Here is a 13,205-nt window from a genome sequence, read left to right as displayed (position 1 = left end):
ATTTATTCATTTTAATTTTGTGCTTTTTAAATTGTGTGTGTGTGTGTGAGGAGAGAGAGAGAGAGAGAGAGAGAGAGAGAGAGAGAGAGAGCCAAGACCAACCTTACATACTAAGCAAACTACTACTTACACACCAACCATCATTTTAAGGCATTGTGTTATCTAAGCAAAAAATAATTTGTATTTAACCCTAGCTTTTGTAAAAATAGCCTAAATATTGTTTGCGAACAAAGATCGTACCATCATAGATGGTAGTAGAGCACCATTTGAGCTTTCATTATTATTTTTGGTATCAATGCAATTACACTACTTAAACTTTAAAAAAAATGATAAAATTCTTAGATTTTATATGTTTCCAAAGAACAAATAATATTTGAATTTGGAGTAAAAATTTGAGCATGATTTTTGAAAATTAAATAGGAGAAAGCTACCCAACTAGACCTCAAGATACATGGTCACAACATTGAGGAGTGATTTCTACACAAGATGGCAACACTTGAGTATATGGTGCTAGTTTTAGGGCATCAGATGGAGCATGGTGTTGGATTGGTGCTTTATTGGAAATATGAGAGAAGCTTTGAAGGGATTGTATGGGGCTTTCTTGGACATATATTGCAAGGCCTATGATCTAGATTTATGAAGGTTGCAATCATGGCTAATCCAAACCTTAGTGCAAGGCCTATGATCTAGATTTACTGTGACATTAGGCTTAATGGGCTGAAAAAAACCTTAGTGCTTGATCAACAAGCCTTCAGAAAACCTTAAATAACATCTCAGGGATATGCTATGGCCCATTCTTGAGCTATGCTGAAGGAAGGCGACATAGAGGCGTCTAAAGTATCCTGAGTTTCCGAGCTGTTTAGGTCATCTCCAAGCCTCCTTTTGCTCAAAGTTGCCCGCTGCATCAAGCGGACCAGTGACTGCACCACTTCAGACATCAGTGGCCGGAACTCTGGTTCAGGCTGGCCAGAAATCAAAGCCAGGTTAGTAGAGTTCATCTTGGAGAAAACCTTCTTTTGATCATGTTCTTAAACTGAGCTCCAAGACACGGGTTGCAACCTGCACACATAAGGATATGATGTCTGCAAACCGGGATAGAGACTTCACAGGATACAGGCCCATGAGAGCTGGATCCACCATGCTTGTAAGAGCATCAATGTCATGCAGCTGAGGAGTGGCCCACCTCACCAGAGACTTCTCATTCCGTGGCTTTGTGCTTTCCATTGGATCAAACATTCTGTCAGTATCAGTATTTGTAGACATATACATCTAACAAATAGAGACTCATAAATTGGATTTTTTTTTTAAATAATGTTTTTTCTGCTTTAAGATGAATTGTTTTCACAAATCTTGGTGAGAATTTCTATTGCTTAGGCTATATGTTGGATATTTAGGCGTCAGGACTCAAATTCATGCTCCCTTCTGAGCAGGGATGCCCACTCTTTAAAATTATGAAGCATTTTAAAAATGGGGCTTCCTTATGAACCTTGGTCTGTGTATGGATTCTACTCTATGCAATAATGAATTGACATACGTCACTTACCTGTCGAAAGGTTTACGACCCGTCAACAGCTCAAGCATGACTACACCAAAACTGTATACATCACTCTTTGTGGTGTAAGCTCCTGACAAGGCATACTCAGGAACACTGTAGCTAAATGATTCTGTCTCCTGTGTAGACACCTAGGATAGCAACAGGAATTATCTTATCTAATGTCTGTATAAACAGGAAGATTATACTTGTGCCTTGCTAAATGAAATAAGACCTGTCTTTCAGGACACTGGAGGAATGCTGCAATGCCGCTGTCAGACAGGTTTGGATTTAGCTCTTCATCCAACAAGATGTTGGCTGATTTTAAGTTTTTGTGTATCATGGAGGGCAAGCACACTTCATGTAGATACCTGTGGCATGAGAGTAAGAATCACAACATGAAAGCAAGCCTGAAATGTGACTCTTCCAAACAAAATAACTGTTAGCTTACTCTAGAGCTCTTGCAGTACCAAGAGCGATCTTCACTCGAGTGTTCCATGTTAGCTCCGTTTTTGTCTCATCAACAGAATGCAAAACATCATGTAGGGTTCCCTTGGCAAAGTAATCATATACGAGCAAGCACTGTCCATGCTCCACACAGTAACCAACAAGCCGAGTGATGTTGGGATGATGGAGACGTGATGTGTTTGAGACTAACTCTTTTATATCTTCCTCTTCTGAAAAACTGGATACTGAGGCATCCATCTTCTTCACAGCGACCACCTGCATAATTTCCAGTCTGATTCATCAGTCTAGTTGCAACCACAATTATAGCATGCAAAATCTTCTAAATGTGGCATTTCAAGTTCATCAGTTTTGAGAATTTTAATTTTGAGAACGTCAGCTACAGGGTAGAATTTTAGATGCAGATTGAAGCTGAAGAACCTGCCTTGCAGCAAGAAGAGCACCCAAGAGCTTGCAAAAGAGCAGGGACAGGATGGGCTGGTAGGGCATAGGGTTGGCTATTGCCAACCACTAGCTATCCAGTTGGTCAGCCCTAGGGAGTTCTATAAAAAGGTCTCCCCAACCCTTTTTCAGCATTACCCAGCACCTCATTTACAACCACCTTATTTTGTGGTCAGTCTGAAGTCCACAAAATTCCAGCAGCCCAACTTTCATAACCTTATCCTACAGATCTGGAGTTACCTTCGGTGCCCTTACACATCATCAAGAGATGTCGAGGGTGGAGTAGTAGACACTTGAGCGGTACTTCTAGAAGACCCTTCCGTACAATGTTAAGACATTTGATGTAACCACAATTAGTTTTGCAATCAATGGGTCAGTCGGATTACACAGTTTTGTTAACAAAATTTCACCTTGCTGCTGTTCCAAGGATGCCATAAATGTACCACAGATTCTGTTGAGTTTCTTATTGTTCCACCTCTTCTTCTACATATGTGTGCATGGGCATGGGGGGGGGGGGGGGTGAGAGTTTATATCACACCTTTTCAGGCAGCTCGGCCTTGTACACTGTGCCAAAAGAACCCTCACCAATAAGATTCTCTTCATTGAAACTGTTTGTAGCTATTTGCAGATCAGAAACTGAGTATTTTGTGGCAGCTATTGGGCTTTTTGTTCTCCTCAAGTATTTCTTTCCTAAATCCTTGCTGTTTACCATCTTGTATATTTCTGCTGGTGGAGGTTTGAGGGGCACCTCTTGAGGATTCATTTTGAGCTTCTTGTCATCCCTGTCTTTTGAAACTGTGCAGAAAACAATCATTTATAAGAAACAAGAGACTCTCTCTCTCTCTCTCTCTCTCTCAGCACCAAGCCAGCAGCTGCAAAATCCAGCAGCCTCACCCAGAAGCAGCAAAATCCAGCAGCTTTGCCCACCTGTGTTTCGTATTGCATCAGCTAGCAGTGTTAGTAGCACATCAACCCAGCAGCAGCAAAATCCAGCAGCCTCGCTCAGAAGCAGCAAAGTCCAGTTGCTCTGTGCAGCTCCAATTGGAACCCCAAAGCCTCAGTATTTGTCACTGCTCAGCCTCAACTATGTTCATCGAGCACCCCAACATGCAGTGCTTGTTAACAAGCAGCGGCCAATTCGAACAACATACGCCCAGCTCCGATATTGAAGCAACCGTAGCAGCTCGAAGCAACTGCAGCAGGTCACAACAGCAACTGGCCCAGCAAGACAATAGCTTGACTACTCGACAGCTGGACACTAAAGGTACCTTATCTTATAAATTGGGTTCACATGCAACAGTTTTAAGTGTGGGTTCACACATATTCAAGAACAAGTCAAGAAATTGGGAGAGGAGAATGCTGCACTCAAGGGGAGGCTTCATGACCTAGAAGATCTTGTTTGCAACCCTGGAAAACAAACCAAGCCCAGAAATCGGGACCCTGCAGCAAGAAGAATTTGTCGCGAGGTAAAAGAAGGGATGAAGCAAGACTTACACAGGATGGTCAACTACATCAAGACAGTGGTGAAGGAAAATTTGAGAGAACACATCGAATCAGAATTCAGAGTTGAAAGCAAGGAAAGTGAATTGAGACAGTTGAAGGCCCTCCTTATATGAGTGGGTGAACCGATGGTACATGGATGAAGACGAGGAGGGATATTTAGACTATGTGAAGCCGTGCGGATGATCATCTGGAACCTAGTATTGGCGAGAGTTTCATGATCATGTAGTAATCACTTATTACTCCGAACTCTATCACGTTGGGGTTCGAAAACAATCAAACAAACTTAATGGGACAAAGATACAGACTGCAGAGGAACAACCCCAATGAAAAAGAATGGAGAATTAGGCTCTTCATCCATCATGAGAACAATGACTTGGCCAGAGGCTAGTTGTAGGGTCGCTATCCGCGTATCCAACTCGATGTTGCATCTTGGAAAGAATGGAAGTGGGTAGTCTCCTGCGAGGGAAGAGCTCTCATTGAGGATATTTGTAAGTTCAAATCCAAACCAAAAGGAACACAAAAACCACACCCAGATGATTGTTTTTTATGCTTGGGAATTTAGTAGGATGTTTTTTTTTCTTTTGCTAGGCCACAGACTTATCTCATGACTGATATAGTCTTTATGATACATATTGCATCGCATAAGTCATTTTAGTCATCTTACAAGTCATTTTGGTCTTCTGCAGACGGTAATATAATATTCTCTCTCTTTTTTTCCTGTAATGGGTAATATATATTAATTATAATATTCTCTCTCTCTCTCTCTCTCTCTCTCTCTCTCTCTCTCTCTCTCTCTCTCTCTGTGCATGCGTGTGTATGGATACATTAAGGCGGGGGGACTGGTGGATGGCTTTTCAAACTCTGTAGGCATACATGAATGATAGATACGTGTAAACTGGAAGCTTCAAAATCTTCTTCAGGATAAATGTACTGTCAATGATGCATGTATTTTATCCCTTTCTTTTTTTTCTACCTCTTGCAAGTGGTGTGGTGAAGGTCCGCACTGCAGCTGCTGCTATGGACTGTTGTTGTTCCTCATCTTCAATGTGCCCTCGAGGTTTCAAGCAGAAAAATGTGATGATAAATGCAACAATACTGATTGCTAGGACACCTGCAATTGTGATTCCAGCAACAGCTCCACTACTCAATCCTGAACCTGTATCACTGGAACTGAGAGAGCTGTTTGCTGGGGTAGATAGCTGATCAAAATTTCCAGCCGCAGGTCTGCTAGGTGCCTGATTCTGGCTTTGTTGGGGTGGAGGAGGAACATAGGGTGGAGGTGGAGGAGCTGGAAATGTGCTGAAGTTGTTTCCATTCACTCTGCAAGGCAGAGAGAAGGAAACAATACGCAGCTTAGGTAAACATTGCGGGGAAGATCAAAGCCACTGATGAAATTAAAGAATCTTTTATACTTACTTCAGGTTTGCGATGGAGCTGAGGGTGGATGGAATCCAACCAGTGAAATGATTGTTCTCCACGTCTCTAAGTGAGTCAGATTTGGCAAACTCTAGTTAGAGCATACCTTTTTCCAGTATTACAAGACTGACTTCAAAAAATGGAGGTTTTAAGAGTATAAGCAGGCATTAATGAGCAAAGTTATGTTTCTTAAGCTTGTCATCATCAGAGACTTACAGGTCTTGTAGAGACAGGTTGGCCAAGAGGCTCAGGTTTCCTGAGAGGAGATTATTCTGCAAGTGCCTGCAAGAGTGCCACGAAAGTATGTTTCATCCAGAGGCATTTTATATAAAAGTGTTTGAGTTGGTCTATGAGCTGAACATGCTTTTCTCTGATAAGGAAAGGTACGAGGTACCATACATGGCAGAAAGTTTTGATAAGTTGGAGAAAGACTGAGGAAGTTCACCAGCTAGTTTATTGAAGGATAGATCTCTGCATACAGCAGCATATAAGCAACAATTTGAAACTTCACAGGCTAACTAGCAACGTGTAAAAGGGGTGTGGAAGAGCTTTGATCTTTGCATTTATTACATACAAAACTGTGAAGACTTGGAAGCAAAAAGTGGGCACAATCTAAAGGCGGATGACAACATAGCTGCCCTAAAGTTCCACTGTTTATGACATTGGAGCAAACAAACAGCAATGGTGCTTACTTTTCTGATGTGCAAAGAGCTACTGCACTGAGCACTCTACTTTAACCATGATGCAACTCCAACAGGGGGCTCGAAACTCGAGTGACGGTGACTGCTAAGGAAGGCCTTCTATGTCAAGAAAGGAGGAAGGTGCTAGCAGTGTGGTTGGCAGGCTTGGTTGATCTGTCTAGCCTGCTGGTTGACCAGACATTTTGTTACACCCCACCCAATGCCCACAATGGACCACCTGCATTTGCCAAGCTCCTTGCCCAGGCTGCTTGCAACCTGTACGTGCTGTTTCACACCCTCTTAAGTGCAAAGACTGGCATTGTTTGAAGAGGTAAGAGAAGAGAAGATGAGAGAGTTATGCCCAATTGGGTCTAACCCACTTATGCCCTCCCACCTTGTGTATTTCTTTATATTATTGGATTATGAAGAGGACAATTTTTTTGATCTATGATGATCCTGTGAAGTGTGAATCAAACTCTGTGGATAGAGTGTTGGTTGAGTTCCAGGCTGACTGGAGGTGTGACTATGCTTGACCGGGCTATTTCTTTGTTCTTGGGCAGACTGCCTGTTGAGCCATAGAAGATCTTGGATGTTTGCTCCTGGTAGGACTAGGCACTTGCTGCTGGTGATCTATGCACCTGAGGATGACTCTTGTATCTAAGAGATCATGAATGAGGAAGGAGAGCATGCCTATTTATAGGGTGATCTATGCGGCTAAGGATGACTCTTGATGCTTGTACTTGAGTATCTAAGTGATCACGAATGAGGGAGGAGCATGCCTATTTATAGGGCACAATTGGGGCCTTTCCTAGGCAGGGTCATGACACCTGCATGACCAGCCCCTCGTGGCTGTCCAGTGTTCAGCCCATCCTGAATCTTGCCCATGCTGTCCAGCCTGTCTTTGATGCAAATGCATCATCCTGGGTGTGCCAACACAAATGGGAAAGCAACCTTTGGGTTGTCAACTATCCTGTTGGTCATATGATTTGTTCACACCACCCGGCTCTGGCCTAATAAGCTGCCTGGACACTTGTACAAATAATAATCCAAGTGGGTTACATTTGTTTATGGGATAACCTAATGGCAATTGGTGCGACTGGTTCTTCGATTAGGACTCTCAAAATTTCCAGTGCTGATCACTAAACCTGAAAATTCATGTGCACTTCTGTACAAGTATGGCCATGTGGCACCATAGTGCAACAAGGGCACATGATATCTCCTCTTGCTTAGCTTGTTGACGGTAGATGGCTATCTTCCAAATGATCCATCAACAATGCCGGATAGCTCTGAAAGAATTCTTTGTCAAGTGATGTGCTGCACTGGTCCTTTAACTTAGTCATGAATTGGTGCGTGCTTCATCTGAGCCGTTGCATTCTTGGCTAGAGTTGGGATAGCAGAGATTTGCCAAGTCATTCTTTGAAGTGTTCTTCATATAGGCTACCAGAGGACACTCAGTGGTCTACAATGTTTTTTCATGGAAGGTTGGACAAACGGAAAGTGTTGGATGAGGTAGAAGTTGGTCATATTCACAGGTGTCTTTGCAAGTCTTTGTGCTAACCCCCAAGGATGGAACGTGAGCCTTCGTGCTCGATGCAAAGTGGTCTCACAATGTTTGAGAGGATACCTTGGATGAGCTTTGCTTGGATCTTTTCCTATTATGGAAGGGCATTGTATATGGGCACTGTGCAGCTCAGCACAGCTGCAATGCAAATGGGGGAGAATGTGACACACCTCACCTATAAGATAGCATGTACAGGTCCGTAGGTAGGCACAAGTGTGACATGTCACTGCCATTGCCACATGGCAGAGCAAGACGTCGCAATAGTGCTGTGGCAGGTCATGGACCTGGCGGCTGGCCGAAAGTAGAAAAACAAACCCACCAGTAGCATTGGTGCAATATATATATATATATATATATATACGTCGATAGCCAAATCATCATAAGCATCTGCTTTCCTCGACGTTGGACTATATATATATATATATATACGTGGATAGCCAAATCATCATAAGCATATGCTTTCCTCAACGTTGGACTTCACAGAGCATTCCTCTGTAGGCGAAGTGTACAATAGGTCACAAGCTTGCAATTGACGTTTTCACTTAGCCATATCCTTTGTACTAGAGATTCAGTTGTATTACTTCTTTCTTGTACATAATACAGATAGTAGTTTAGGACTGATTGCGCCGCACTCTTCTTTCTATCTCAAAAAACCCTACCACATAGACACCTGTGTTCTACAATTGAAGGACCAAAAAAAGTTTATTTCTCATTTTTCTGGTTGTGTTGGTTATTAGAAGGAGATCGAAGAGTCAAGAAAACACACCCTGCACCTACCTTGCATGTCACTAAAGCATCAAAATACAGGTTGTTGATATGCAAAAAAGCAATGCAAAAAGAAGAAAGTTTAAAAAAAGTGACGTGGTGCTGATGACGTGACGATGGTGACATGGCAAGATAGCAACGCAAGGCCACCTTACAAGCTTGAAATGATGCAAATAGCTTTTGGAAAGCAAAAGATTAGAAGCTGTTAAATACTAAAAAGAGAAGAGCTTTTATTATTAAAAAGATGCTTTTTGGGCTATAAGTGAGTTTTAGAGTGCTTTTCTCTAGTGCTTTTGGGCAATAACTATAAATTCGACTATTATCTCATTGTTGAGACGTGTAAAAAGACAAGAGAGCTCTCTAGCTCTAAGAACTTGTACTCAAGACTCCTCCAAGGGATTTTATCTAATAAACTCGAAGGGTGGGGTGGGGGGCAAGGGGTCGGCCCAAAGCTATTCCGACCCCTAGTGTGGTGTCTTCTCTCTCTACTCTCTCTCTTTTGTTTATTTTCATATTTTCTCAAGGTTTTATGTGTGAAGAAGTTGTTTTCTTGAAGATAAGCCAATTACCAATGCCACAACCCTTACGAAGGGCTATTTTAGTGGTATCAATTGCACCTGCTATAAAGTTTTGTACGACCTTGAAGCAGCTCCTCCAACAACATACTCCCTCACAACATCAAACTTTAGAAAACCTGATTTCCAGCACATGATGGTGTAGCAAAATTTTAAACCATTGCTCTTATATAATATATCAACAATGTCATATAAAATTTCAAGTTCATGGCCCTTTTTGATTGAGTAATTACCTCAAATGGCTTGGCAAGTCTAGACCAATAGAGTCTTTCTGGAATGGTGATACAAGTGTGGAGGGAAGGAGGACCTACGGATGGCAATTTCAGTAGCCAACAAGTGTGGAGGGCAGGAGGATCTGCCTAAAGCAATTTCAGTAGCTGACTAAGCAGAAATCCTTTTGTAGCTTGAGTTGGAAGTCCAGCTCCACATATCTGAGTGGACAACCAGTTACTTCAACTGGATTGCGTTTTCCAGTGATCTTTTGCAAGGCATCAAAATAGACGATTCCAGTCTGCATGTGTGGGAGCCAAAATTTTGAGAGTATGATACATGAGTGGCACCTTAACGTCTGCATGATGGACGGGTTTAACACATATGACCTCTGGTATAGAAGACATTAACTTTACTGCTACTACACAAAGCTTCATGAAAGCCATCCTTGTTAAGGTTAAATCTTGCATGTGCAAGCTTACCCTCATCTATGTGCAAACCTGCCTCAGGCAGATATGTGTCCGCCAACACCCTTGCCACAGACAGCTTACACAGCCCATAGCATAAGGCCAATACCTCCAATAAAAGGCAGCCATTGGGCCCTGTTGAATTGATCAGCATGAAGGGGCAGAGAGGAAGCCAACAGTTGGCTACTCAAGAGACATTGAACCTTCTCAAGTTTAGAGACTAAGCTGTAGGAGGGTGTGAGAGTCCAAACCCTACATTTTTGTAGGAACACGCGCAAGACATTTAGAGGACAGTCAGCATGAATCTGCAAAAGATAGTGTTAAGATTTCTATGGTTCCAACTCACCTTGGTGCACAATATTATCTGAAGCTTAGCTATTGATAGGTGTGCCAGAGTGTTGCCATGTCTTGGAAAATTTCCCCACCCTACATATCTGTCTTGTTGTGATTCTATACTTTCTGTGATATTATTCTTTCCGCACAAGGGCCCCGTCTCCAAGTCATGTTATAAAAATTGGAATACGTAAACAAAGTGAACAATGTGAGAGTCACCATGCACATCAATAACTCACAGTGTATTTAGGTTTACAAGATGCCAAAACACATCACTGATACTGCCCGAGAGCTCGTTATTGCTCATGTTCCTGCATACAAAATCAGCTTAAACCTCTCTCTCATGCAACTGAGTCATTAATCAAGCTGTTGCCTTGGAATGAGTGCAGCTACTCTTACAGATAAGTCAGACGGGTCATTCCTGTGAATGAGTACGGAAAATTCCCAGAGCTTCCAGAGAAATTGTTGCTTCCAAGGTTCCTATTCACAACAACTAGCCTCGAGGTAAGGAGTTAGAATGGCAAGATTTCACTAAAACAAAGCAGCATTCGAAATGCATTGAGACAGAAGACCAGCAAGCCCATCTTCCGGACAACTTACAGCTGTTGCAAATTCACAGGAAGCTGGTAGGGCAAACCCCCGGATAGCTGATTATTACTCAAATCCCTGCAGTTGATGATTTCATTAGGCCCTTTTATGAATCCAACTAGTCTTGCTCTATACTCGAGGTAATTGAGGTATCTGTCAAGGATTTTTAACAATTTTGAAACTTAGCACGATCTAGAGGATGTCAAAAACTGAAGTCTAGGACATACAGGATGATTAAGGATGTAAGCTGGTCAAGCCTGTAGCCAAGGCCGCCTGTGAGGAGTAGACCTGATAGGTGACTGCAAAACATATTCAGCAGTGACAGCATTACGTTGGAACTTACAGAAAATGCATGAAATATTTAACCTGTACAACAGAACATACATTTCAGTTATGGCTTGCCCCAAGCACCGAATGCCTTCCCAGGAGTCACCGCAAGGGTCTGTTCCATTTGAACTCCAACCAACCAGCTGTCTGGGCGAATTCAGGCTCATATAGAGATTCCGAAGTGCAAAAACTGCAGGCAGTGGTACTTCTGGCGTTGAGAAGGAAAGCAGCAATTCACATTTATCAGGGAAATTTATCATCATATAAAGGTTGTTAGCATTGAAGACGCCCATGCACCATGCATGCGCGCACACACCGCTTCTGGCAAACATGTTATTTATTATTGAACACACACACACACACACATGATTCAGGAACTTTTGCAAGCACATTGTTTAACATTGAACACAGGCACCCTTGTGTGTGTGTGTGCACGTGCGTGCACAAAGATAGAACTCTGGCAAACACATTGTTTAATTATCATTGATGTGCTGGCAAACACAAGGAGAGCTTGATCCTTTGGACTCTCCGACCCTTGCTCTTTGCTCTCACTTTCTGGGGTCATTTGTTCATCACCCCCACATACACACGCGCGCATGCAGAGTGAAATGTGCGGCACAAAACTCTAGCAAGCACATTGTGTAGCATTGAAACACCACCCCCCACACACACACCCACACCTACACACTCAAGGTTCGGGAAAAGATAGGTTCTACTTAGCCCAAAACTAGTTCAAATTTGTGCGCTCAAATTTGACTCCTCTTCAAAATTTTCAAGTTTTAGTTATATTTTCCAAATTTATAGAGAAATGCCCTCTCAACATGGTCAATTTCCTCTTCAAATTACATTGAGAAGGTTTTCAATCCGGCTCAATAAAATGCATTTCCCGAGAAATCTGGCAAACACATTGTCAGTCATTAAGGGCACACAAGGAGAGCTCAATTTCAGAAGCGCATTGTTTAGCATTGTGCTACACACAGAGAGAGAGAGAGAGAGAGAGAGAGAGATTACCGTCTGGTTGGTTGGTGATGGCGTGAAGGGAAGCCACAAGTATATTGAAAAGAAGCATCAACAACAGAAACTCCTTTGCTGTGCATACAATAATGGCCATGCTTGCAGAGAGGAAGGTCAAGCGTTTCTGTGTAATTTTTACTTGATTTGATCTTCTGGTTTGGCAAGAGGAGGACTAGCAGAGAAGAAGCTGGATAACGACAAACAGAGGATTGACAGAGAGGGTGAGTAAAGGGGAGGGTTTAATGGACAGAGAAGCTTTGTGGAACCATCATTTATGGCGTTTTTGGATGTTGATTAAGCGACAGGAACCGCTGGAGACACGCAAAAACCTGCTGAGAAGCAAGGAAGCCGAGGAAAAACTCGTCGAAAAGCAATCGGCTAGATGCTCTTCTTCTCTTCTTAGAGCGCAAGAGAGAACTGCAAGAGACTCTAACAGAGCATTTTTCGACACACAAAAAAACCCCACCCTAACAGAGCATTCATAACCAAATTTTCTACGTTACGTGCAGACGCATACATCTGCACAGCTCTTCTTGCTCAGAGGATTTGGCAAGCTTCACGCTCGCCATAGCTGGTCCAAAACCAACGATCTTGCTTCAAAAATGCATGGTAAATCTCTTCCAAAAGCTTCATACAGGCAGACATGCCTGCAAGCTCGCTGTAGCCATACATGCAATCTTCTTTTGTCTGTTAAAAGCTGGCCACAGGTAATTCCTTGCAGTCAATCGAGTGGCTTATAACCATGGCCATCTTTTAAGCGTGCTTCTAAGCTACTGTTATGGCGGTGCGGAGCAGAGCTGCTGGAATGAGGAAGTGGGTTTTTCTAGGCAGGGGCTTTCTGCGGAATTCTTTTGAATTGTGGACCGGGCATGGTGTCTTTTCACCATTATGATCATGGTAATGGGCGGTGAGGGTGAGGGTGGTGGTGGTGGTGGTGGTGGGAGACTGGTTTTGGACTCCTACTAACCTACTATTCTAGGCCATTTCTTTCCCATTTTGCACCTAGATACCCCTTTGCCATTGCTTTCCAATTTCAATATTTAGACTGGGCCTAGGTAATCCTTCAAGCTTGCTAGATACTCCAAGTCCTAAATCCCAACCCCACACCACACTTTGTGTACTTCAAAGTGCACTAGTCTAGCTCTAGCAAATGAGCACATTTTTTTTTTTTTTTTTTTGGAGAGCATTGGCTGAGATTGTATGTGGCCGGAGTTGTTTGTTGTAATAAAAGAGGGTTGTTTGTTGCAATAAAGTAGCAAGCATAGGTTTATGGGGAAAGCATGTAACACACATCCAGTAGTGCGCTCGTTTATGGCGTGGGGCCAATAG

The 13,205-nt window shown here is 42.7% G+C and overlaps 1 protein-coding gene across 3 annotated transcripts; it reads right to left on the bottom strand.

Moving 5' to 3' along the window:
* Positions 1-343: 343 nt before the first annotated feature.
* LOC147619419 (protein STRUBBELIG-RECEPTOR FAMILY 8-like) lies at positions 344-12,896 on the bottom strand. Of its 3 annotated transcripts, none has more exons than XM_086773065.1 (16): positions 11,874-12,896; positions 10,920-11,052; positions 10,763-10,834; positions 10,548-10,613; positions 10,347-10,427; positions 10,187-10,258; positions 5,756-5,827; positions 5,573-5,638; positions 5,357-5,422; positions 4,914-5,260; positions 2,976-3,232; positions 1,983-2,254; positions 1,767-1,902; positions 1,544-1,683; positions 1,060-1,216; positions 344-962 (listed from the first exon to the last, which is right to left on the bottom strand). In XM_086773065.1, the coding sequence occupies exons 1-16, from the start codon at positions 11,971-11,973 to the stop codon at positions 774-776; spliced, it is 2,226 nt and encodes a 741-aa protein (XP_086629191.1). In that variant the 5' UTR covers positions 11,974-12,896; the 3' UTR covers positions 344-773. The 3 variants fall into 3 exon arrangements, with proteins under 3 accessions (XP_086629191.1, XP_086629190.1, XP_086629192.1); XM_086773064.1 differs by having other exon boundaries at positions 10,920-11,070; positions 11,874-12,873; XM_086773066.1 differs by having other exon boundaries at positions 4,914-5,239; positions 10,920-11,070; positions 11,874-12,873.
* Between the last annotated feature and the right edge of the window lie 309 nt (positions 12,897-13,205).

Source organism: Cibotium barometz, chromosome 33 (assembly GCF_041138505.1).
Source record: "Cibotium barometz isolate CiBa-2024 chromosome 33, ASM4113850v1, whole genome shotgun sequence".
NCBI classification, from domain to species: domain Eukaryota; kingdom Viridiplantae; phylum Streptophyta; class Polypodiopsida; order Cyatheales; family Cibotiaceae; genus Cibotium; species Cibotium barometz.
Note: the sequence above shows the minus strand (reverse complement) of the source record. Positions and strands in the feature narration are given on the sequence as shown.